This window comes from Leopardus geoffroyi, chromosome A1, assembly GCF_018350155.1.
Source record: "Leopardus geoffroyi isolate Oge1 chromosome A1, O.geoffroyi_Oge1_pat1.0, whole genome shotgun sequence".
Classification (NCBI taxonomy): domain Eukaryota; kingdom Metazoa; phylum Chordata; class Mammalia; order Carnivora; family Felidae; genus Leopardus; species Leopardus geoffroyi.
Window position 1 is genome coordinate 105,634,664 of NC_059326.1, and position 24,275 is coordinate 105,658,938.

The 24,275-nt window shown below is 40.5% G+C and overlaps 1 protein-coding gene across 1 annotated transcript in view; it reads right to left on the reverse strand.

Annotated features, from left to right (window-relative positions):
* FBN2 (fibrillin 2) overlaps positions 1-24,275 on the reverse strand; it is a 258,860-nt gene that overhangs the window by 13,479 nt on the left and 221,106 nt on the right. The window contains exons 48-59 of the mRNA XM_045487659.1: positions 23,893-24,012; positions 21,083-21,208; positions 20,252-20,404; positions 19,243-19,308; positions 18,807-18,932; positions 18,096-18,215; positions 17,086-17,208; positions 16,502-16,633; positions 6,349-6,474; positions 4,811-5,017; positions 3,679-3,804; positions 1,574-1,696 (exon numbers count right to left, since the gene is read on the reverse strand). Coding sequence (XP_045343615.1) covers positions 1,574-1,696; positions 3,679-3,804; positions 4,811-5,017; positions 6,349-6,474; positions 16,502-16,633; positions 17,086-17,208; positions 18,096-18,215; positions 18,807-18,932; positions 19,243-19,308; positions 20,252-20,404; positions 21,083-21,208; positions 23,893-24,012 — 1,548 coding nt within the window. The remainder of the gene's footprint in view (positions 1-1,573; positions 1,697-3,678; positions 3,805-4,810; positions 5,018-6,348; positions 6,475-16,501; positions 16,634-17,085; positions 17,209-18,095; positions 18,216-18,806; positions 18,933-19,242; positions 19,309-20,251; positions 20,405-21,082; positions 21,209-23,892; positions 24,013-24,275) is intronic.

Below are 24,275 nucleotides of genomic sequence, written 5' to 3' on the forward strand. Positions count from 1 at the left end.
TTTCTCATGAAGCCACAGGATGTGTACATCTTCCATTGGGAGTATATTGCCTAGAGTTGTGCAGGAAGCTTTACAGACTTCCATATGTGTATAGCAAGCAGTTCCTTTTCTCACATGTCAGCAGCATAAATATCATGGGCTGCTCTGATAGGATGCCTAAGGTGATACATAACACAAAGTTTTCCTAGAATAAGAAAGTGAATGGAGGAGTCACAGTGGTTTACACGAACCGTTCTCAAAGCGAATATCCAAAGGGTATAATTTTTGAATTTAATGCACAGTTCAGTACATGGCTGGTCACTTACTCCTATTAAAAGAGGGGTTAAATAATAATAAAAACATCTGGAAATTGATGAAGATCTGAAAACAAACACTGAGTCAGGTTCTCAGACTCCAAATGAAAACACCATCATAAATACAAGAGGAAGCAAAAAAAAAACAAAAAACAAAAAACAAAACAAAAAAAACCCCCAAAATACAGCATCTGTAATTCTGATCATAAATGGAATTTATATTTGAACTAACAGAAAACTCAAAATGTGATTTTGGTTAGATTAGAACTTAATATATTGAAGTAAATATGCAAAGCAATATAAGATATAAACAACACTAATTCATTATATTAAAGCTTAAAAAGCACACACTAGTTGTACTCTTTTTTTTTTTTAATTTTTTTTTTTCAACGTTTATTTATTTTTGGGACAGAGAGAGACAGAGCATGAACGGGGGAGGGGCAGAGAGAGAGGGAGACACAGAATTGGAAACAGGCTCCAGGCTCTGAGCCATCAGCCCAGAGCCCGACGTGGGGCTCGAACTCATGGACCGCGAGATTGTGACCTGGCTGAAGTCGGACGCTTAACCAACTGCGCCACCCAGGCGCCCCTAGTTGTACTCTTAACAACGTGCAAAATTACATTGACTCCTGATGGCTCAATAAACAGGTCAAAGAGAATAGTACTGCGTGCTATTATTGTTAGTACTTTTTTTTCGGTATTCCTTGGAAATAAAACTTCATTCTTCTTAAGAATAACCTGTTATTTCAAAAATTTAAGAAGGAATTTCTTCAGTCCATTGATTTTATACTGGTGAGGCTTATGAAAAAATGAATGCATGACTATAGCATTGGAGCCACAGTAATTGTCTAACTTAGTTTGATAATTACTTTCAATACTACCTAAGCAAAAAATTTTAAATTCAACCATTCATTTTCAATATTCTGTGGTAGACATATAATAAAAGTAGTTTAGAGAAATAAGATCCTACATAAGCAACGAAAGAAATTTGATTTCAGTTATTTGTTTCAATCTCTTCCCTCACCGTTTTTTGTCTTATGTAATTTCATTTAATTTTGAATTGTGTGGTTTGCTAGAAGAAGCAAACTGGGGTAGTTTGGGTTTCAATGCTCTCTGCCCCTTGCACGTGTCCTTCAGTAGAGGTTTCTGTGCCCTAATAAGGTGGTCACTAGGAAGATGTGCTTTAATGAAGGAGATACAGGTGGAGGAATCCCGGACTCGCTAGATTCGGATCCGAAAGGAGAGAGACAGGGGTCAGAAATGCCAGAGACTTCACTCACCTTTGCACGTCTTTGCGTCCTCCTGTAGGACATATCCCCGGGGACATGAGCACTGGTAGCTTCCCTCAGTGTTCTTGCAGATGAAGTTGCATGGTTTCGGGGACTGAGAACATTCATCAAGATCTAAGTAAGAGTGATATGAAGATTAAATTCTTAGTTTCAAGGAGCAACTGGCCTCCTTCCTCCCTCCATATTCTTCATCTTTTTCTTTTCCACTTCAACTTAAAATGGAAAAAGAGCCAGAGAGAAAAGATGCATGCAACAGTGTCCTTGAGAGTAACGTACTGGTTTACTTTGTAGAGCAGTCTATGATTCTTGGATAAATGTAATATCTGGACAACTGTGCGGGTTCAAAAAATCCACCACATTGGTTTTTTTAAATTGTTAAATATTTTTGAGAGAGAGAGAGCGTGTGTGCACAAGTGGGGGAGATGCAGAGAGGGAGACAGGATCTCAAGCAGGCTCTGTGCTGTTAGCACAAAGCCCGACATGGAGCTCCAACCCACCGACCATGAGATCACAACCTGAGCCGAAGTCAGATGCTCAACTGGCTGAGCCACCAGGCGCTGTGCCACTACATTCTTTAGATTTATGTATTTTGGTTTATAGCTTGAGGATCATACTCTAAAATGTAAGAATTTCTTTCTTCCTTTAAAAAAATTTTGTTTATTTCTGAGACAGAGAGACAGGGAGAGGGAGGGAGGAAGAGAGGGAGGGAGACAGACAGAAAGAATGAGAATGAACAGGGAAGGGGCAGAAAGGGAGACACAGAATCTCCAGCAGGATCCAGGCTCTGAGCTTTCAGCACAGAGCTGGATGACCCGATGTAGGGCTTGAACTCATGAATCGCGAGATCATGACCTGAGCTGAAACCGGACCCTTAACCGACTAAGCCACCCAGGTGCCCCCAGAGTTTCTTTCTTCGGACACTGTGACACACGGGTATGGAAGACGTTCTCTTGAACTGTTAGCTGACAGGCTAAGCACCGTGGGGCACCACAGGTCCAGATCCAAGTCTTCACGCTGGCCCACCGTGCTGCTAGACTCGGGCCCAGGCTGCTAGACTACATACACACCACCAGCAGGTTCTCTTTGCTGTCTGTCTGGTCCTTATTTCCCTCCACACCCTCCCTGCAAGATGGCTCAGGCTGAGTCACTGGGTCAGGGGTCACAGCCCCTTTCAAGGCAGCCCTCCGTGCACAATTTTCTCCTCCCAGGGTTCAATGACATCTCCCTCTTCTCTTTTGGCACAGCCCCAGCACACAGCACTGTGCCTCGCAGTTTCTACACACTCTGCTCACATCTTTATTCAAAACAACTGTCTTTAAATCGTCCCCACCTTTCAATATACTACCTCTTTACTGCTAAGACTGTCAGACGGCAAACAGTCTCCATTTCTTCCTAAAACATACTGGTCCATGCCTCCAGAATGCCAAAAGCTCATGATCAACAGCCTGTTCTCAAGCACTCTCATGCCCAACCAAGTGAGTCAGATGCCCACTAAGAGTCAGTATGGGTTTTCTTAACCTTTTCATCCCAGGTTGTTATTAAAACAGGAACTTGAATAGAAGTAAAGCTGCAAGGTAATTAAATATGGAGGAGAGAAGACTTTTTTTTTTTTTTTTTTTTTTTTTGGTCATCATTGAAAACTAAGTCGAATGCTTTGGAAAGACTTGATAAAGGCAAGCCTCCCACCCCTGCCCTTAACTGTTACGGAATTCTGTGTGTGAGACAATAAGAAACTGAATTAGAAAAAGAGACTGTAAAAACATAGAAGGATTCTGCCTTGAGACTTCTTTCCAACTGGAAATGATACATGATGCTTAATTGGTATATTTTATGCCAAAAACAGCAATGAGGAGCCAAACGCATTCTCTCTATATATGCTAACACACATGTCCAGAGTCCGAAGTCATTTTGTATTAAAATATAAAATGTTGAAACAATATTTTTGAAATAATTTTTATGCTTCTCCAATTGAACACTTCCTGATGAACTGAACAGTTCTGTGTCCCACACGCTCCATGGTAAACACTGCATTGACAGAAGTGACCTGTAGGCAATGGGAGCCAGCCACCCCCAGAGGGAGAGACACGGCACCTTACCTACGCACGAGGTGCCGCTGATGTCTGTGGTGTAGCCAACCTTGCAGAAGCACCGGAATGAGCCCATGGTATTGATGCACTGACCATTGCTGCAAAGGTTTGGCATAACTTTGCATTCGTCGATATCTGTGGGCAACAACAACCCCAAAATGAAAACAAATGTACAAGTTAATATATATGCGGGGTTAACACTGGTGGGAAAACTAAGAGAAACGAAGGAAGTGACATGAGAGAATTAGCAACCAACATCCACAGTGCTGCTCACTCCAGCAGCTGGCAACTTGCAAGGGAAAGAAAACTATTCTGAAGTGACCGGAAGAGATACATCCATGGAAGCTAGGTTGAAAGCCCTGCTTAAGTCTACTTGTTTTGCAATATAAGTATGTATTATTTTGGCGGGATGTATACAGCTACCTCTCGGAAGCTCAAGTAATCTGGAATTTGTGGTGATCTCCTATGCCTGGACCTCATATTCACACTGGGATTCGGCTCTGAAGAAAGGGTTTCATTAGCAACGTAATCAGGCCCAGGGCCAAGAGTCTGTGTAGTAATAGAAGAAAATGGTATTTTTCAGGACATCAGTCTATCAGGTGGTTGTACAGAAAAATGGAAACAGAGGACTAATGGGCCAGAGGCTAGAATTTACCTCCAAAGTTAGAGCCTTTAGATATAAACTGCTTAAAAGAGGAATGGGCTCAGGAAGGGGAAAAAAAAAATTGGAAACCACTAACTGATAATGAGACTTGCTGGTTTGTATATACGTTGCAAACTGACTGAGTCCCTGTGCACAAATAGGCAACACGTATTTAAGTAAAGCAGGTATAGTTTGGGGGGTTACAAACATGGGCTTTGGGGTAAGACAGGTATGTTCTGTTGCTGAGTGCATCCCTTAGAAAGGGTGTGATCTCAAGAAAATTACTTACTGTTACCGAAGCTTTCAGTTTTCCCAGTAAATCCTACCTCTTAAATATGAAGACTGCATCTTTTCCAGTCTCCAAATCATTAGCAAGAGGCGTATACAAACACATGTAAGTATTTCAGCTATTGTATCAATTTTTCACTTTTCCTTCCGGTTAACCTAAGTTAATGTTCATGGTATTGGTAGCGTGCGTCAATTTCCTCAACTCCTTACCTCTTCCATCAGTGGTATATCCTGGGCCATGAGGACATATCTTTTTGTACTGGGCAGTTCCCGGAAGTGGGCAAAGCTCACACTGGTGACCCCAGCCTCGCCCCCCGTCACAGCAGCATTCGGACTTTGTGACGAGATTGCGGCTGCTGGACGCCATCTGACACATCGTCTGCAACACCTCGGCAAAGCAGAGTCCCTGTCGATTGTCTGAAATAACCAGTTAATAAGCATCAGTGACATGGTGCTGACACTTCATTTTCATCTTCAAGTAAAATAGGACCATCAATGCTTTTCCTCCTGGTGGTAATGTTTTCAAAGGTGAGTACTCTTCTATGTGAACAGCCACACTGCCTGACAGTTTCATGAACACAAAGGTGTTAGAGAATCAGTTCAAAGCATGTTCTTTTACTAGAGTTTATTAAATTTGACAAAAGGTGATACTGTCCTTTAGAAATAGATTTATTTTTCTTCAATCCATCAGCAACTAGTTGATAGCAAGCTATCATTCCTGCAGAATGCAAATAAAAGGAAAATGAAATGAAATCATTTCCCTATAAATAAGCAAATGAGTATCAGGATTTATTTGTGGAAATTCCAGATGATGTTACAATGTTGGTACGTATTCAGTCCAATCTCATATTTTCTGGATCTAAAAGAGGGTTCAAACATTTGGGCCAAGTGGTTTTTTTTTTTTTTTTTTTTTTTTTTGTTTAGTATAAATAAAGGAATTTCTCTGATGTAAATAGGCAAATAAATCTTTAATATGAACCATCCCAGTGAAAATACTATAAACAAAAAAGTACATTAGACTATGTAGGTTATGTTTTCTATTTCCGGAAAGATTGGTGGTTACTAAGGGTCTAGATTGTAAATAATATTTATTTTCTTGACTAGCAGTTTCCGAGGATTTAACACAGTGACATCATTTGGAGAATCTGATATAGCTGAGACATTCTGTTTTTGTATCAGTGATGAGTACTCTTATTTCTCGGTTTGCCTTAAATTTTCCTCCTCCATACATTTACACCTGCTCATATTTAACTGAAATGGCTTATAATACAGGTATTTTAGCATTAAAATACAACATAATGTCTGAGCTTTATATTTTCCACAAGAAAATATTTTGTAAAACATTTTTTTTCTGTACCATAAAATAAAAATTAACCTTCACTGCATTTTTGAAATGTGGCATTTACTTTAATATTATTAATACAGCAAAGCTTACCTCACATAGCAAATATTTTCTTATGGAATTAAATCATCTCCTGATGTAAGTTTTAGTAAAGTCACATTTTCCATAGAGCTTAATTAATCTTAATTTTGAAAAGACTATTTACATGACACATAGATGTGCATACAACACATGGGCAGAAATACATCATTTTAATAGATGGGTCCCTTCAGGAAGAGGCATATTGGATTACTCAGATTGGGGGGTTTTATAGCAGACAAGACTATGTATGTAGAGCCCTTCTGTGATGACATCATAAAATGGATGTTTTACTTACCAAGTACAATACCATCAGATGTCCACTTACCAAGGCATTCGGTGCCTGAGGAACTTGACTGAAATCCTTCACTACACTCACATCGGTAGCTCCCGATAGTGTTAACACAGCGCCCATTTTCACAAATTCCTGGCTTGGTCCTGCATTCGTTTTCATCTTTGGGAAAACAAATAGGGTGAATAATGAGCAGAGTGTAAAATGATCATTCACAAATGATCCTTAAGGGAGTTACATCTTATTTAAAATGCCCTCACCAAAATACCAACATGATGGGATAAAAACTAGTCATATGTGGACATGGATTTATTTTTAACTCCATCCAGGAGGGTTCTTTCTTAACAAAATGTTTTTCTTTTTCCCTTCCCTTCCTTGTGGGGGAGGTATGGTCGTTTGATGGAAAATTGACCTCCACGAGGCATAAACTTGCCCCAAGACACCAGACAAGGTGAGGAAGAACTCTGGGGGAGAGGGTGCCAGTTTACACGATATGGGAGCGAGGCTGGGGGCTGAGGGGAGGGGGGTGTTAAGGAAGGGTGGAGAATAGGGTAAAAGCCACACAGGCAAGCATGAAGCGCAGGCTCCCAGACTGGCTTTGAGTCAAATCAGAGGAGCAGCGTGGTGTGTGAGGACTCTTACTGGTTGAAGAAATTTAGGGAGTTCTGCTCTTTTGGTTGGTGATAAATCTATTAGGGCAAAATGGTTTTCATTAAAATCTCTTTTATCTTTACTGGGTTTGATAGTCTGTAAATTTTGTTTGGGTCTTTTTTTTGAAGCCTTGCTATCAAGAACCTAAGAGAGCTTAAGTCAATGAAATATTTTTGATAAACTGCTTTCATCTTTATACTTTTTAAATTTTTTTGTCAGGATGTTTTTGTTTTTGCTTTGTTTTTGTTCAGGATGTTTTTTTTTTTTCTTATTTATTTTTTACTTTACATCCAAGTTAGTTAGCGTATAGTACAATAATGATTTCAGGAGTAGATTCCAGTGATTCATCCCCTACATATAACACCCAGTGCTCATCTCAACAAATGTCTTCCTCAATGCCCCTTGCCCGTTTAGTCATCCCTCCACCCACCACCCCTGCAGCAACCCTCATTTGTTCTCTGTATTTAAGAGTCTCTGATGTTTTGCCCCCTCCCTGTTTTTATATTATTTTTGCTTCCCTTCCCTTATGTTCATCTGTTTTGTATCTTAAAGTCCTCATATGAGTGAAGTCACATATTTGTCTTTATTTAATTTCGCTTAGCATGATACGTTCTACTTCTAATCACATTGTTGCAAATTATACTTTTTAATCTTTAATTTGTTGATATTTAAATTTTTTAATGCGTATTCATTTCTGAGAGACAGAGACAGAACATGAGTGGGGGAGGGGTAGAGAAAGAGGGAGACACAGAATCCCAAGCAGGTTCCAGGCTCTGAGCTGCCAGCACAGAGCCCCATGTGGGGCTCAAACTTGTAGACCATGAGATCATGACCTAAGTCGAAGTCAGATGCTTAACACACTGAGCCACCCAGGCACCCGGAATTTGGTGATATTTATTCTGCCTGTGCTTTCTTTTTATCAGCACTTGCCCTCAATAGTTTTTTCCATCCCTTCATTTTCAATCTCCCTCACATTCTGATTTGGCACCTTTCTTACGAACAGCATCAGACGCTGGGTTTAAAAGGAATTTTAAAAAGTACATCTGTTTTTTTAACTCACAGTTTATAACTATCATGACTGCTGGTGTGTTTGGATTCTTACCTATCATTTTATTGTGTTTTGTATCTACTGTGGTCTTGCCCTCTTCTCTCAATATTTCTTAGACTAGTCTAGTTTTCTATGCCCTCCTCTTGTCCCCACCTCCTGTCTGGAAGTTGTAATTTTCTTTCTATCCTTGCAGTGGTAGCCAAGTCACAGCTTCGACACATACTTGCAGTGAACAGTTTTGCACAGATGTCAAGAAACACTGAGGTCTTTCTGCTCTCCCTTGGTGCTACCTGTCATGCTGATGTGACCTAAAAGTTTGGTTTGTTAGATCTTGTTTTTAAATGTGCCTCCAGGATCTATTTAAACCAAATAACAAACTTTCCTGTATCCCTGTCTTACCACTGCTTCATGTATACTATAATTTCCTTTTGCATTAATTAAATCAAAATAATGGAGTATCTCGTTTGGTGGTTGTTTCACAGAGTCATTTCATTATGGGCGGTAACTTAATTTAGAACATTTCTGACAATGTCCTATTTTTTGTTTATTTCCTTACTAGACTGAGTACACCGTTTTAGTTCAGAATCATTTTCCCTTAGAACGTTTGGAAAATATTGTTCCCTTGTTCCCTTTGACCCAGTGTTACTGTTCATTTGCAGGAAGTCTGGGTGTTCTCTCTGGAAGCTTTATGGGTTTTCAACTTTGCTCTCAGCGTCCTAAAATCCACTATGCTGTGTCTTGGGGAAATTTTTCCTCCCTTGTAGGGAAAAAACAATTATTACACAATCATAGAAATACACAAATTTTAAAATTATTTACAAAAATATTGAGCTAAGTTATAGATTTTAAAAAGGTACATTTTTTTTTTGTATATTGTGTACTATGTAGTGTCTGTTATTTCTAGAAGTTGAGGGTTCAAGGTCGGCCTTCTTGATCTAATCCTATCCCTGATGTCATTAACCTTTATTTTGATTTTTTAGTTGTCTGAATTACTTTATTTTTTGGATTTTTTTTAAGAAGGGCTCTTGTTGGATAGACAGAGTTCCTCCATGTCTGGTGACGCATAATAGAGCTTCTATACTTGAAAGATGGCTAGAGAGGTCTCAAGGTTTTAGATTACTTTTGTTCTACTACCAGTGGCATGAGAATTAGTGTGAGAATTTGTAAAAAGTAGCTTGATTTCTTTTTCTGCCTTGTAGATACTTTGTTTTTCTGCTTGGTTGCCTGAAACCAACGTAATTCACTTTTTTCTTTCCCCTTTTCCTTTGTTGAAATTTGTAACTTCACTAGGGAGTGTCTTGATGTGATGCTGCACCACCTCTAGAATTTTGATTGCTAGCATTCCACGCTTTATCCTTTGAAAATTTCTCAATGGCATCAGGATTGCCAATTAGTCGCCTTTCCACTGTTGGCTACTCCTGGAGCACTTAGCGCTGTCTACTCCGTGCCTAACGCAGTGCAGACCCATAGGCTAGAGGCGAACACACTACCAGGACGGTCGCACTTCAACTCGCGATTCAAACCTCAAATGGGAAGTAACACTCCCTTGACAATCTCACTGTATTTCCTAGTGTGTCCATGCTTCCATTTTCTAAAATGACTACTGTGCAGGGCGACAAGAACTCCTCCAACTCCCCACTATGAACCACCTATCTGGCCCTCACTTTCAAACTCTTGTCTTTTTCAGCAGCATACAGATTCCCTGGTTTTTCTCAAAGGCCTGTCCTTGCACTTGAACTCTGGATTGCCTTCCAGGAGTTCACAGTTCTCCTTTTTCACGGAGTTATTCTCTTAACACACATGTTCTAGTAACTTCCATCTTAAAAAACAATCTCTTTTAATAATGTGTCATACCTCCACCTACTACCTCATTTGTGGTCCCCTTCAGGACATATTTATTTCTTTTTCCCTCCTCAGTACTCCTCATTTTATTCTATTTTATTTCCAGTTTATTGAGGTATAGTGTAAAAGGATTCCTCTGTCGAGTGAATTAACACACCCATTACCTCACATATTTATCCTTTTCCTGTGAGAGAATATTTAAGTTCTAATCTCTTAGCAAATTTCCATTACACAGTACAGTGTTGTCAACTGTGAATCACCATGGTACACATTAGATCCTCAAACCTTATTCATCTTATAAACTGTAAGTTTGTACCTTTCTACCAACCTCTCCCCATTTCCCCTACCTCAAGCCCCTGGCAAACATTTTTCTACTCTGCGTGAGTTCAATTTATTTACTTTTATTTTTTTAGATTCCTCTTATAAATAATACTGTGCAGTATCTGTTTTTCTCTGCCTGGCTTATTTCACTTTGCATAATGCCCTTTGGGTCCATCCACATGTTATCACAGATTACAGGATGTGTGTACATTTTCTTGATCCATTCATCCACTGACAAACACTTAGGATGTTTCCATACCTTGGCTATTGCCAGTAATGCTATGATAAACACTGGAGCTGACAAGTTTTTGAGATAATGTTTTTGTTTCCTTTGGTTATATACCCATAAGTGGGATTGCTGGATTATATGGTAGCACATATTTAATTTCCTGAGGAACCTCCAAAATCCATACACAGTGGCCTTAGTAGTTTATGTTCCCACCAACAGTGCCTAAGGTCACAGTGCACAAGGGTTCCCTTCTCTCCACATCCTTGTCGACGCTTGTAATCTCTTGTCTTTTTATGACTGTCCATCCTAACAGGTGTGAGGTGATATCTCACTGTGGTTTTGATTAAAATCAAAACCTGATGACTAGTGATGAAGAAGGCACCAAATATAATTACTGCTTCTCTTTCTATATCCTGCAATGCATCTCAGCAGCATTATACACGAGTGACTGATCACTCTCTAACTGCTCTAATGCAAAGTAATTGAATAACCCATCCTTTTAATTGTCATGAATCCTACACTGACCTGGAGAACTTCCTCTCTTGCTGGTCACTCATTTTTGTCTTTTAAGTATTTTTCACCGCACTAGATTTTGGAGTGTTCAGAGCTCAGTCACTGTGTTCTCTTTCTTGGTGTCTGTTTTCTTTCTTGGTGTCCTCATCTGATCCTGTGATTTTTAAGTAATTACCTGTTTTCCAATAATTTGTAGTCCTGGCTCATAAACAAATCTGTGTACCTGCTGTTACTGCTTGGAAGGCTCATACATTTCTGACAGTTAACTTGGTCGAAACATTTTTTTTTTTATTTTTCTGTGTTTCCAATCACACCTGCTTCTTCCAGTCTTTTCCTTATCAGTTAATAGCCATCCAATCAACTATTCAAGTAAACTGCTAGGATTTGTCTTCTCTACCTCTCTTCCTTCTTCCATATCCAATCAGCCCGTCATTAAGTTCTGTTGATCATGTCCAGAGTATATTATAAATCTAAGTCCCTTTCACCTCTGGCCCTTATCTGAGCTTCCTTCAGCTCTCATTTAGATGATGAAAACAGCCACCTAAGTGAACCCTGCTTCTACTCCTAACCCCTTGTGCTGCATTATCCACTAGGCAGCCAGAGATCTTTTAAAAATGTACATCACGCAGTAACAATAACACAAGCGAAATTTTACTATATGCAAAGCACTGTCCTAAGGGTTTACATGAATTAACTTATTGGATCTCCCCAATAATCCTATGAGGTAAGTGCTCTCCTTATTCCTATTTATGTTTAGAGTATGAATTTGAGGCACAAAGTGAAGCCAACTTGCCCCAAATCCCAGAACTAGGAGACATGAATCTAGGTTTCTCACATTCATTGTCCATCTGCAGGGCTGTACTCTAAATCCCTCTACCATGGCGCACGCACCACAAAACCAGTCTCGTTATCGTGGCCTGCCATGCCCGTGATCGCCTTGGGACCTCACTTCACACTCCTCCCCTGGCACGAACTCCGGCCACATTGGCCTTCGTTCTGGCCTGAGGCATCTGTACTTACTGCTATTTCCTCTTCATTTCTAGGCCCCGGCTCAGACGTCACCTCGTCACAGAAGCCTTCCTTCAAAGGATCTTCTCAAATAGATCCCATTCAACCACTAAATCTTACTTTCTTTAAAAGACGTACCACTATATGAAATTTGTATGTTGATTAGTTGTTTGTTTGATGTCTGTTTCTCCCTGAGCAGAACACACATGACTCGAGAGCAGAGTGGGGGCAGGGGGTGCGGGGGACACCCTGCCCTAGTTGAACACCCTGTCCCAAGAACCACACAAACAGCAGGTGTTTGATGAAGTGTAACTGAATAAATGACTATTCTGCACTAGCTTTTCGTGGGGCAGTGTATTCTCATATACAGGCTTAAATATTTTCTACAAAAATTTAATTCCACAAATGCTTGAACATGTTCCAGTTTTTTTCATTGTTCCTTTTTTTGGCGGGGGGACTTCATTTATGCAATGTTGGATTTTTTGGTCTTCCACCTGTACCATTTTGTTATGAATCACTTCCATATCCACATTTTTGCTTGTGTTTTCATCCTCAGCTACTTTTTATTAAGTCTACTGTGATTGGTGCACCTGGGTGGTTCATCTGGTTAACTGTCCGACTTTGGCTCAGGTCACGATCTCACGGTTCATGGCTTTAAGCCCTGCATGGGGCTCTCTGCTCTTAGCGCAGAGCCCGCTTCCGATCTTCTGTTTCCCTCTCTCTCTCAAAATGAAATAAAAATATTACAAAAACGCTACTGTGACTAACCTCTATGATGGCTTTCTTTCCTCAGCTCTGCTAGACCATTCTCTCTTGATACTGCCCTATCTTCATTTTCAATATCTTCTATTATAATTTGTATTTAATGGTGTCTCTTAAAGATTACAAAAACTATTTTTCTAAACTTGTCCTCTTCCATTCCTGAGGTGTTTTGGCCCATTTCTTGTTTATTTTCCTTTCTTTTCCTCCGCCTCATACGTATACGTTAGTTGCGGTCTCGTGTAACTCCTCATCTTTGATGGACTTTCCCCAGGTCTCCTACATGCTACAGCACAGCGCAGAAGCACATCACCAGTGCTGAGCAGGGTGTGACCCAGCTTCACTTCACGTCTGTTGTACGAGCATTCTCTCACCACATCAGTTATGCTCTCTGCCCGTGGGGCATGCGTACCGAGTGTTTTTTGTAGTTTAGGAGGTCACTGTGGCTCTGAGTAAAGTCCTCTAAGTCTTGTCAACTGTTTTCTCTTTTACTTCTCTGGCTCTTCACACCGAGTGTCGAACTGGTTTCTCTCATTCACCTGTGTCCCTAATCTACTCGAAGATGCTGGATGAATTCTTTAAATCAGGGTTGGTCACTTTGAGAGTTATCTGTATTCTGCTCCAGTCTAAAGAAAAGTATGTCACTGAGCCTCAAAAATACCTATTTTTGATTGAAAATTTTACATTATTTGAAAGATACTCTTCAGAGTCTGTAGTTGGGACCATTCCTCACTTAAATAAACACTCTTCCCTCCACTGCTGCATTTCTAAATCTTCAGGGGATGCAAGTGAGGTAACACATTTTTATTTCATCATCTTAAAAGCAAAGCCTTCTTTCTCCTCATTAATATTTCAAAATTCATTTTGAAATAAATTTTATTCATTTCAAAATGAATCCCCAAAAGCATTCTGTCAAGACTTTCATGAAAATTTAATGATCGTGGTAAAGTTTTTCTATTCCTTACATTTTTCTATTCATTTATTTGCTTACTTAAAATGAATTACTGGGGCATAGTATATCATATAGTCGAATTTCATCTGTTGTATCTGGTAAGAGGTAAATATCCCAAATATATAAGTAACTCATGCAACTCAACACCAAAAAAACAATCTGACTAAAAAATGGGTCAAGGACGTGAGTATACATTTTCCCAAAGAAGATACACAGTTGGGCAACACGCACATCAAAAGATGGCTAGACATCACTAATCATCAGAGAGATGCAAATCACAACCACAGTGATCTATCACTTCACTCTAGTCAAAATGGCCAAAGTTTGGGGCACCTGGGTGGCTCAGTCGGTTAAGCGGCCGACTTCGGCTCAGGTCATGATCTCTTGGTCCGTGGGTTCGAGCCCCATGTTGGGCTCTGTGCTGACAGCTCAAAGCCTGGAGCCTGTTTCAGATTCTGTGTCTCCCTCTCTCTGACCCTCCCCTGTTCATGCTCTGTCTCTCACTGTCTCAAAAATAAACAAAACGTTAAAAAAAAAATTTAAAAAAAATGTTTCAAAATGGCCAAAGTTAAAGAGACAAGAAGTAACAACTGTTGGCAAGGATGTGGGAAAAAAGGGAACCCTCAAACACGGTGGGTGGGACTGCAAACTGGTGCAGCCACTATGGAAAATAGTAATGGAGCTTCCTCAAAAAATTAAAAATAAAAATACCCTGTAATCCAATGATTCCCCTACTTGGTTTTTACCCAAAGGAAATAAAAACACTATTTTGAAAAGATATATGCACTCCTTTGTTTACTGAAGTATTATTTATGATAGCCAAGATATGGAAGCAATCAGAGTGTCCACTGATTGATGAATGGATGATGAAAGATACGGTATCTACACACAGCAGAGTATTACGCGGCCATAGGAAAGGATGAGATCATGCCATCTGAGACAACATGGATGGATCTAGAGATTATTATGCTAAGTGAAATAAATCAGACTGAGAGAGACAAATACCGTATTATTTCACTCATATGTGGAATCTAAAAAACAAGTGAACAAACCAAACAACCAAACCAGAATGAGACCTATAAAAATACAGGGAACAAACTGATGATTAACAGAGGGGAGAGGGCTGTGGGGATGGGCGAAATGGGTGAAGAATGAGTGATGGAGAATGGGAAATACAGGCTTCCAGGTATGAAGTCACAGAAATAAGACACAGCATAAGGAATATAATTCGTGATATTGTAATAGCAGTGTAGAGTGACAGATGGGAGCTACACTTGTGATGAGCACACCATAATGTTTAAATTTGCTGAATCAGTATGTTGTATGCCCCAAAGTAATTTAACATTATATTACAACTATACTTAAAAAATTAAAGAAATTTCATTTGTGATTACATTTAGTTTTCTTTATAGAGATTTTAGATTTCCTACCTAAGTCCAACTTTTTAGCTTATAATATTTTTAGTTTCTGTTGTGTTTGACATTTTGGAGATAATTTTGTTGTATTTCAGTCTCACTGTACTCAGCATTTTTATTATGGTTTCATGTTTGTGTGTGTGTGTGTGTGTGTGTGTGTGTGTGTATGTGCGCGTATGTGTGTGTGGCTTTATCTTTCATTCTGATTCAGACATTTGTAAATAATTTTTATTTATAATAATATCTTGGCTGTTTATAATAGCATTTCTAATTATAAAAACATGTCTGTATAAAACCAAACTTCACTACAAAGAGTTTTCTGATGATCAAAAAGAGTTCTTTCTGCAGAAGGTTCAGCTTCCAGCATGCGATCATGAAAAGCCTGAGGATCAGAAATGTTTTAGAACCTGTATCTTCTGTAGCGTCTTTTCACAATGAAGAAATTACAAATGTATAATGCTGCCCTAGGTCTTTTCTTTGAAAAAGGAAGAAATGGGATCATAGAATACTAGAGCTAAAACACTTCACCCTTTCCGTCTCTTCCTCTTCCTCCCACCCAAATCACATAGTTTCTCACTCTGTAGATGAGGAGACAGAGACAAAGAGAATGAGGCCACTTTTAAGTCACCCAGCTCATTTATGGCACATCCAGGACCAGAAAACTGGGCTCCTGATATGATCATGGTGCCCATCCCCTCGCTCCCAGGAAATATATATATAAATGTAGTGACTGTACAATGTCAAATTCAGCTAGTTACCAAAAAAAAAAAAAAAAAAAAAAAAAAAATTCCAGGCATAAAAAATAAACATGTTTATAAGTATTTTACCTAGATGAAATTCAAACACACATATACGTGCAAAAAAATCAAAAAAGAAAGATACATGGCAGGTAAGCACATGAAAAGATGCTCAATGTCATTAAAGAAATTTAAGTTAAAACTACACTATGATGCCCTTATACATCTACTCGAATGACTAAAATCAAAATTCTCGGGTTGCCTGGATGGCTCAGTCAGTTAAGGAGGAGAGACAGAATCCAAAGCAGACTCCAGGCTCTGAGCTGTCAGCATGGAGCCTCATGTGGGGCTCAAAGTCATGAATGGTGAGATCAGGATCTGAGCCGTAGTCGGATGCTCAACCGACTGAGCCACCCAGGCTCCCCCTGGGGTTCCTCTTTTAAATTTTTTTCCTCTGTATTTACTTGCTTGCATATGTACCCACAGAATTATGAAAAACAAGAAGGCTTATATAATCTGGGACGGGCATAACTGCCTGTGCATCATCTAGAAGCTGTTATATTGGCATGGACCCAGATATAGAAGAAATCCAGCTCTAGCACAGCCTTGAAATACCTAGAAAAGTAGTTGGCTTGAAGTTAGGATGGTTTGGAAACAGTGCTCCAAATGTGTCTTGAGCTAGGGGTCTTAAATAAGCAGACCCTCAGGCCTTACCTACACAGCCTTCTCCGTCAGGCCGTCGGGTCATCCCAGGCGGGCAGATGCACATGAAGGTGCCTATCAGATTCTTGCACATCATGCCTCTAGATTCACAGTCATGGAGACCTTCGGCACATTCATCCAGATCTAGAAAACAGTTTTCGTAGGAAAAAGATCAAAACAAATTCTCAGGAGCAGGCTATTGTTTTGGAGTTTTAAGTCTTAGTTCCGGTCTTATGGCTCTTAAAATGCTATTGTGTGACAGAGGAAGGAGGAGCCCGATATTTTCCAATTGTTGGCTATATTCTAGACTTCTAAAAGTTTCAGCATTGATCCCAATGAGAAGAAGTTCAGGGAAGGACAGTCTTTTCTTTAATAAGAGCCCAAGATTGTGGGTTCTTCAACCTGTTTTATCTTTGACTTGCTTAGGCAGACCATCAGGTGTCTTGTTACCTAGGTATGGAAATCTACCAGCAAAATCCTGTCCGATACAGGGCTGTAAACTCTAGAAGAACATAGATGAGAACTGTTAACTTCACTGCAGTACACTTCCAGCGTGGCAAATAAAGTTTTAACTACTCTCTTGTCCATGGCCTTACCTTTGCACATCTTCTGGTCTTCCCTGAGGGCATAGCCAATTGGACATGTGCATTCGTAGGACCCGAAGGTGTTCATGCAGCGGAAAGCACAGAGCAGCGGGTTCTGGGCACACTCGTTGATATCTAATCAAACAAACAGGTAAGCAGGGACTGAGCCTAGAGTGTTAATTGTTTAAATAAACACTGCTGTATTTACTTGGCAGTCATCGAGAAAGCAGTAATATAATAGAACCTCCACTCCTGGTATGGAGAAGCGAGCACGATAGATCAAACTCACCCTCTGACAAACAACAACCATAAACTCTGAAAACAAAAACAAAAACAGAAACGACTACCTGAAGTAGTCTTTAGTGGTAAGTTGAAACTCTGCAAACAACCAGCAAGAAAGAAGTTCCCAATATTTTTCTTTTTCTGAAATTATGCTGTGGATGGACATAGTCCTGCCAGCAGCAGGGCCTGGCAGCTAAATCTTCAATAGAAATGTTCTGAGCTTCTATGCATGGCAATCGGGGGAGGGAGCTGGGGGCAACCAAGGCTGCTCAAGAGTGAGAGGGAATCCCAGATGGGAGAGGGCTAGAGATGGTGACACACTATTTTGCATAAAAGCAAAAAACTTAATCTGAACCTCTGTCTTCCACAGGCCTGACAGTCTGCTTTTATGTTCATCCAAGTTAACTGCCTGCTAAGACAAAAGCATCGGCATTCTGCAAAGATATCACTCACAATATCCAGGGAATAATCTAAAATTAACCTCCTGCTGGGGAGCTAACTTCAAGTGAAAATACCATCAACAGATGCTGACTCTGACATGACCATCGAGATGCTGGACCTATCAGACAAGGGCTTTAAAATAGCTGCTGTGACTCTACTCTCACCGAGGCAGAGGAAAAGAATACTTGTGATGAACGTAATCATCAGTAGAACATCAAAACAATGAAAGTAAAAGAAGAGACAGGAAAAAACCCTTTCTAGATCAAGCAGAAGTAGTATTTAAGGGAAGTATCACTTGCCTTCACAATTCATCATGGGCCCTGGCTCAAAGCCTTCATTGCAATTGCATTCAAAACTCCCAATAACGTTGGTGCATGTCCCATTCCCACATGGATTGCCAATGGAACATTCATCAGTATCTGAGAAAAGAAGGAATAAAAAAGTGCCCCCAAATTTAGGGAAGTTTTAGCTTAATATGTGCATGCCCATGAATCATATCCATCCACCTGGCCCTCACAAACTGCCAGGATCTGTAGAGGCCACACCTGACTCTGCACCCTCCCTGCCATTAGCTGGCTGGCTTGCCTTTATTCAGTACAGAGGACCCCAAAGGATCAAGTGTGCAAAGCTCTGAGTCCTAAGATAGCCATGCTTTCCCTAAAAATCACAAACCCAGAGAGGGATGTGGTCTTCTGCTATAGGAGCAGGTGCAGAAAGTCACAAAGTAAAAGGGACTTCTCTCCCAGTTAGTTGCTCTGCCAAGTGTAAATCTCTAGGCACATCAGAGTTTGTCTATCTGGTGGAAGGCAGAGGTTGGGCAACTCTCTCCATGTTCACGTAAACCAGATCTACTGGTAAATGTAAAAAGGGAGAAGAAAAAGCAGTTATTACTAGCTGCCGATACTGGCTCTGTAAATCCTCCCACCACCCAGGGCGCCTGGGAGACCTTCTGCTGAACATGAGAAATGGAATGGAATCTTCCAAGTATGTAATGTGGAGTCAGCACTCACCCACGCAGCGTACTCCAGTGTAATCAAGGTTGTAGCCCATCGGACATTCACAGCGGAAAGAGCCATCTGTATTGATACACTGACCATTTGAACAAATGCCTGGGCTCTCAAGGCATTCGTTGACATCTAAAATATAGAATCGTCCATAAACTTCCTCCGTATAAAAGGAGACATCACAACCATGTGTATTTATTCAACACAGACTTAAAATTTATAAAACATGTAAACATTTCTTTTCACCAGATAAACAGATTGTATGCAATATACAGTGCAGTTTTACAATGCTGAAGATAACACATGTGATATAGAACATTGTGTACATATGTTAAAATATACTATATGTGATACAGTAAAATAAACGTGATTTATAGAACAAATACACAAAAGCGTATTTACACGAAAAAAGACTACAGGAATAAAATACATCAAACCACACCTTCACGTGTGTCATGAAGACTCGGGACAGTTCCGTGGCCGTACGGACACAGGTCCTGGAATGCAACTACAGAGAAAAACACAAATTCCCCGTTGACTGAAGAGCCTCAGTTGTGAGACAACTTAAGAACTGATGGAGGGTGTACATGAAATTAGACTTAATTTTCATCTACAAGTTGCTTTTGACAAGAGTCTTATTTTACTTCTATGATTTACTTCAAAAGCAACCCTGAGCCTTTTTAGAGAAGGTCACCTGGAATTGCCCAGCTCCTCCCAGAGTGCTGCCTACTAAGGGCTTCCGGTTCTGTTTGCTAGTTTTTTTGTTTTTGTTTTTTTAAATGTTAATTTTTTTGAGAGAGAGCGTGTGGGGGAGGGACAGAGAAAGAGAGAGAGAGAGAGAAAATCAGAGAATCCCAAGCAGGTTCCTTGCTGTCAGCACAGAGCCAGTCACGGAGCTCAAACCCGCGAACCAGAAGCCTGGGATCATGACCTGAGCTGAGATCAAGAGTCGCTCGCTTAACTGACTGAGCCACCCAGGCATCCCTTATCTGTCTGCTTGTTCAGTGCAGTGCTGAGGAGCCCATGACACACAGAAGCCACCTCCCACCTAGAGGTCAGGCTAGTTCCCAGCTTGCCGGGAGGCACCTACACCTCGACTACACTAACAACAGGAGACCTGGGAAGCTCTTGGTCTCACCCTGCAAATGGCCCTCATGCTGACTCAGCATGAGTTTCCCCCCCCCTCCTTGCATCCCCTGCCCTGCACCTCTCAAATTCATTCCTCTGAAAGCAAGTAATACGGACTTCGGGGGGAGAAATGAACTAACAGTAACTCTACCCTGCACTCACATGTGTTGAATACACATGCTGGAAAGAAACCCCTCAGACTAAGGTGACCAGTTTAGACGTGAGGGAGCCATCTCACCTTCACAATATTCCTGAGTTCCATGGTGACCGACAAACACATTCCCAAACCAGCACAAAGTGGAGTCTTACACGCCTGCTCTTACCTTCGTCGTCTTTGGGGCACAGCTCACAGGGGTCGCCCCAGCCCTCTCCTGGCATTTTACTACAGCAGCATTTTGCCTTAGTGGTGTTGAAGGCTTTGGGTACAGAACACTTTCCATTTTCGAAGTTGGTGAAGCAGAAGCTCTGGCGGGTATCTAGTCAAGAAAAAGCAAACATCACAGACCTCCTTCTTGGTCATTTAAAAAGATGGAATACTTCGTGTATAACTTTCTGACGGAACATTTCTCACGGGCCGAACAATGGATGCAGATGAGGTCAGCAGTGAAAAGACAGGTCTGGAAATCCCTGCTGATTTCACATGCCAATTTAAATTGACCTGTCTATAAAATTTTACATATTTATCTGAAATGTTAAAAGTGTTTTTACAACGTCCCTAGGAAATCTGAGAAATTACGCTCAGTATTAAAATTATTTCTGTATCTCTTCTATTGTTATGTTATAGCCTCACAAAAAAAAAATTCACGTAAGTTTCAGTAAGTCATATCACATTAAAAGCAACTCATACAGCAGAGGACAAAAAATTTGGTCCAACGACAAATGGAACTGTGAAGCAAAAACAGTAATAATAATGATAAGCAAATGAATGAAAATGATTTTTCAGTATGAAATTTAAAAAACTGTGGAAACAGGGTTGAAAATTCACAGTACCTTAAAAGGTGTCCAGTACATTTAGTGTTGAGACCTAGATCTTTAACTCAGACGTAGTTGCCAGACACGTACTTTGTAGTGACAAACACTAGCATGATGGTTTACTGTCTATCTGTGAAGTTCCTAAGGTCAAATTATGACACAGAAGTCATTCCAAAGCTTACCAAAGCATCTCCGTCCATTATCAGACAATACAAAGCCAGGCGGGCAGATGCACTGGAAGCCCCCGGGGGTATTGGTGCAGGAACCAAACAGACAGATGTTGGGATCTTCGTCGCATTCGTTTATGTCTGGACGACAGCAGGAGAATGTATGAATTCAGGCAAATCAATACACTGTTCAGTCTTTGAAAATAAACAGTTTGTCCACACTACAATAACCCACTAGCCATTGATTATTTAATACGAAACACGAATACATAATGTGTATCTATAACTTGCTCTTTAAAAGTAGACTATTATTGCTTCAAAAGTCAAAGATTGTATCCAGATTCAACCAACCATATGGCCCAGACAGCCAAATAGAATTCTAGCTCCTTGCAGTGGAGCCCTAGGGGTGTGTGTGTGGCCACCTGACATGACCAACTGTTCAATATCCTCCAAGTGTCACAGCCTCAGATGGTCTCCTTCTCTCATGCTCCTCTCTGCCATCCGCCATCCACATTAAGATCCCCGAGTCATCTTTCTTCTTCCCCCTGACCTTTTAACCTTATGCAGGCAGCATGTGACCTGTTCCTTCAGCCTCCTCTGTGAATTGAACTCAACCTCACCTGCTGCCCAGAATACCGTAAATCTCCTAATAGCCTGCCGTATCTCCATCTAGTCCCTTCACAGGGCCACCAGGTTGTCTTTCTAAACCACACATCTGCCTGAAAATCTGTGCCTGCTGGAACCAGGATGACTCAGACGTGGGTCTGAGAATTTCATCATTCCCACTCATCCCAGAACGGTTCCTTCAAATAAGGATTCCTTAGCAGTGACATTTGGCCTTTGTTTCATTGGAAGTGCTTACTGAGTTGTTTTACGTAAGTGAATAAGACATTACATAATTCCAGCCACGTGAGACTGTACGTTCCATGGGGACATGACCTATGGGTCTGTCTGGGTCACTGCAGCACAGCTTAGTCTAGCACGGTGTCAGGCACATACTACATTCTCCATTTGTATTCAGTCTTCTGGGTTGGCCACTTGATGCCCCTTACCACACTCGAGTTGGCTGTGTTTGCCAATAGCCTCCTCTGTTCTGTTCCTTTTTTTGGTTGTAAATTCCTATACAACAGTTAAGAACCACCCCAAGTGTCACCAATCCATTGTGATGGGCTTCCCTGACTTTCTTTTTGCCCCCACCACCAACGTTCACAGCCTCACCCTGAGCTCCCTCTGCCTTAATGTACCTCCGGTGCAGTGTCTGACCCAGTGGATTGCAAGGGTATCTTTACACGGTGGGTTTACTTACAAAACAGATCTTTTCTTTTCTGCAGTAGGTTACCAAAGGCAAGGGCTGTATCTTTTTGTAACTCCAGCACCTAAGAGGTGCAAGGTGTTCACTGTTATGTACGGTGAAAGTTGTCATCAACTTGTATGTGTATACAGGTGTAGTAAGTATACGTTCATGTTAAGTGTGTATATGGTCACATTAGAAACCATTTCATTTGAAAAATTGGTAGGAGAGATTCTAGCCTGAAGGAAATAGTCTTGCAGTACAGTTAATTAAAAATGTACTTTTCAGAAATGCAAAAGAGGAGCGTTGCTAACAGTAAGAAAAAAATGGTTCTGCAGTTTAATAAAATGTTACTGAGTCAGAGATTTCTTTTTTCCCACAAAGAGAAAAAGCAGCTGAGTCTTTCTGACACAAAGAAGCGTATGTATCTTTTCCCTCCTAATGGTGGACATACCACTGCCATCATTGTTCCACAAAGGGATGTGTTATAGGAAAAATGAAGAACTGAGATTAAATACGGAATAAAGAAAATGAAAGGATCTTAAACTTTTCAAGAAGGTTTTTATTAAGATGCTTCTAGGATTTATTATCTTTTAAGTATTAAAAACACTAGGCAATTTTACAGCGCACTACACAGATCAAGAAAGGGAAAAGATATTAAGGCCAAACTGGTAAGACTAGGGATGATATCCCCACTATATGAAATCACATGGACTTAAATATAATTAAATTTGATCAAGTAAACGGTTTCCTTCAGTTCTGTCCATATAGGTCCCTTGAAAGTGAACAGTAGAGCTACAAAGAATTTTTGTTTAATTGGACAACTACAGGCAAAACAAAACAAAACAAAAGCAAAAACACCCTCAGCGATCACTTCATGTTAGAAGAACCACACCAAGATGGTGCTTCTGAATTTCAACAAGACTGTAAAAAATAATTTGTATAAAAGTGAAATTAAGTAACTGTAAAAAGGTCGGCCTTCATCATGTTCACCAGGCAGTTCTGGAACCCACTTTTGATGTGGTTACAGTGTTCTTGTATGCTGGAGGAGTTTCAGCATAAAAACATCTGTTATGACAAATGGATTAATATTTTCTGTTTTGACATGAGGCCTTCCCAAGGAAAAAAATGTCTCAACGGCATGGTCAAGATTTTCTGCTCCACATTTCTAGGACTCCAGACACCTTTAATAGCTGTTTTAAAATTGGTTGCCAAAGATTACAATTTTTGTAGACTCTCTTTAAATTCAGGAGAAAGTCTCTGTTGACATTTGGAAAAAAGATCAGAGTGCACTGAAAATTCTCTCACTAGTATAGCATTTCTGTTCACGACCAGCCCCACATCCCTAAATTCTTTATCCCTACATTCAAAAGGATTCTGATGGTTCCACAATGCAGATGTAGTCTGCTACACGTTGCATCCCCTAGGTCAGCCTGCTTGCACTGGTTTGGATTTAGTATACTTCCAAAGGGTCTTTACCCAGCCTGTCTTACACCAAACAGCTCGTGGACCTCGGAACAAATGTTAACCTTACCGATGCAGTTCTCACTTTTCACTTCATACCCCGGCGGACAGATGCACCTGAAGGACCCTTCCAAATTCTGACAGGTACCAGGAGAACAAGAGCCAGGAAGGGCAACACACTCATTAGTATCTTTAAAGAGAAAGGAGAAAAAAAAATGATTTAACTATGAGATGACTGCTGCCAAACAATACTCACATGAATTCAACTTGCTCTCTGTGATCTGTCAGGTCACTATGGACAAATCTGCCCTGAGATACTCTTTTGACATCTTGAGTATTACTCATTTGGCAAGAGGCTAATTTTCCTGATTTGTTTCCTTCGTCTCCTTTTATGGAGACATGGATAGCCCCAAGCTCTCTTCCAATAAAAGCATCGCAGACAAGTCATTCCCA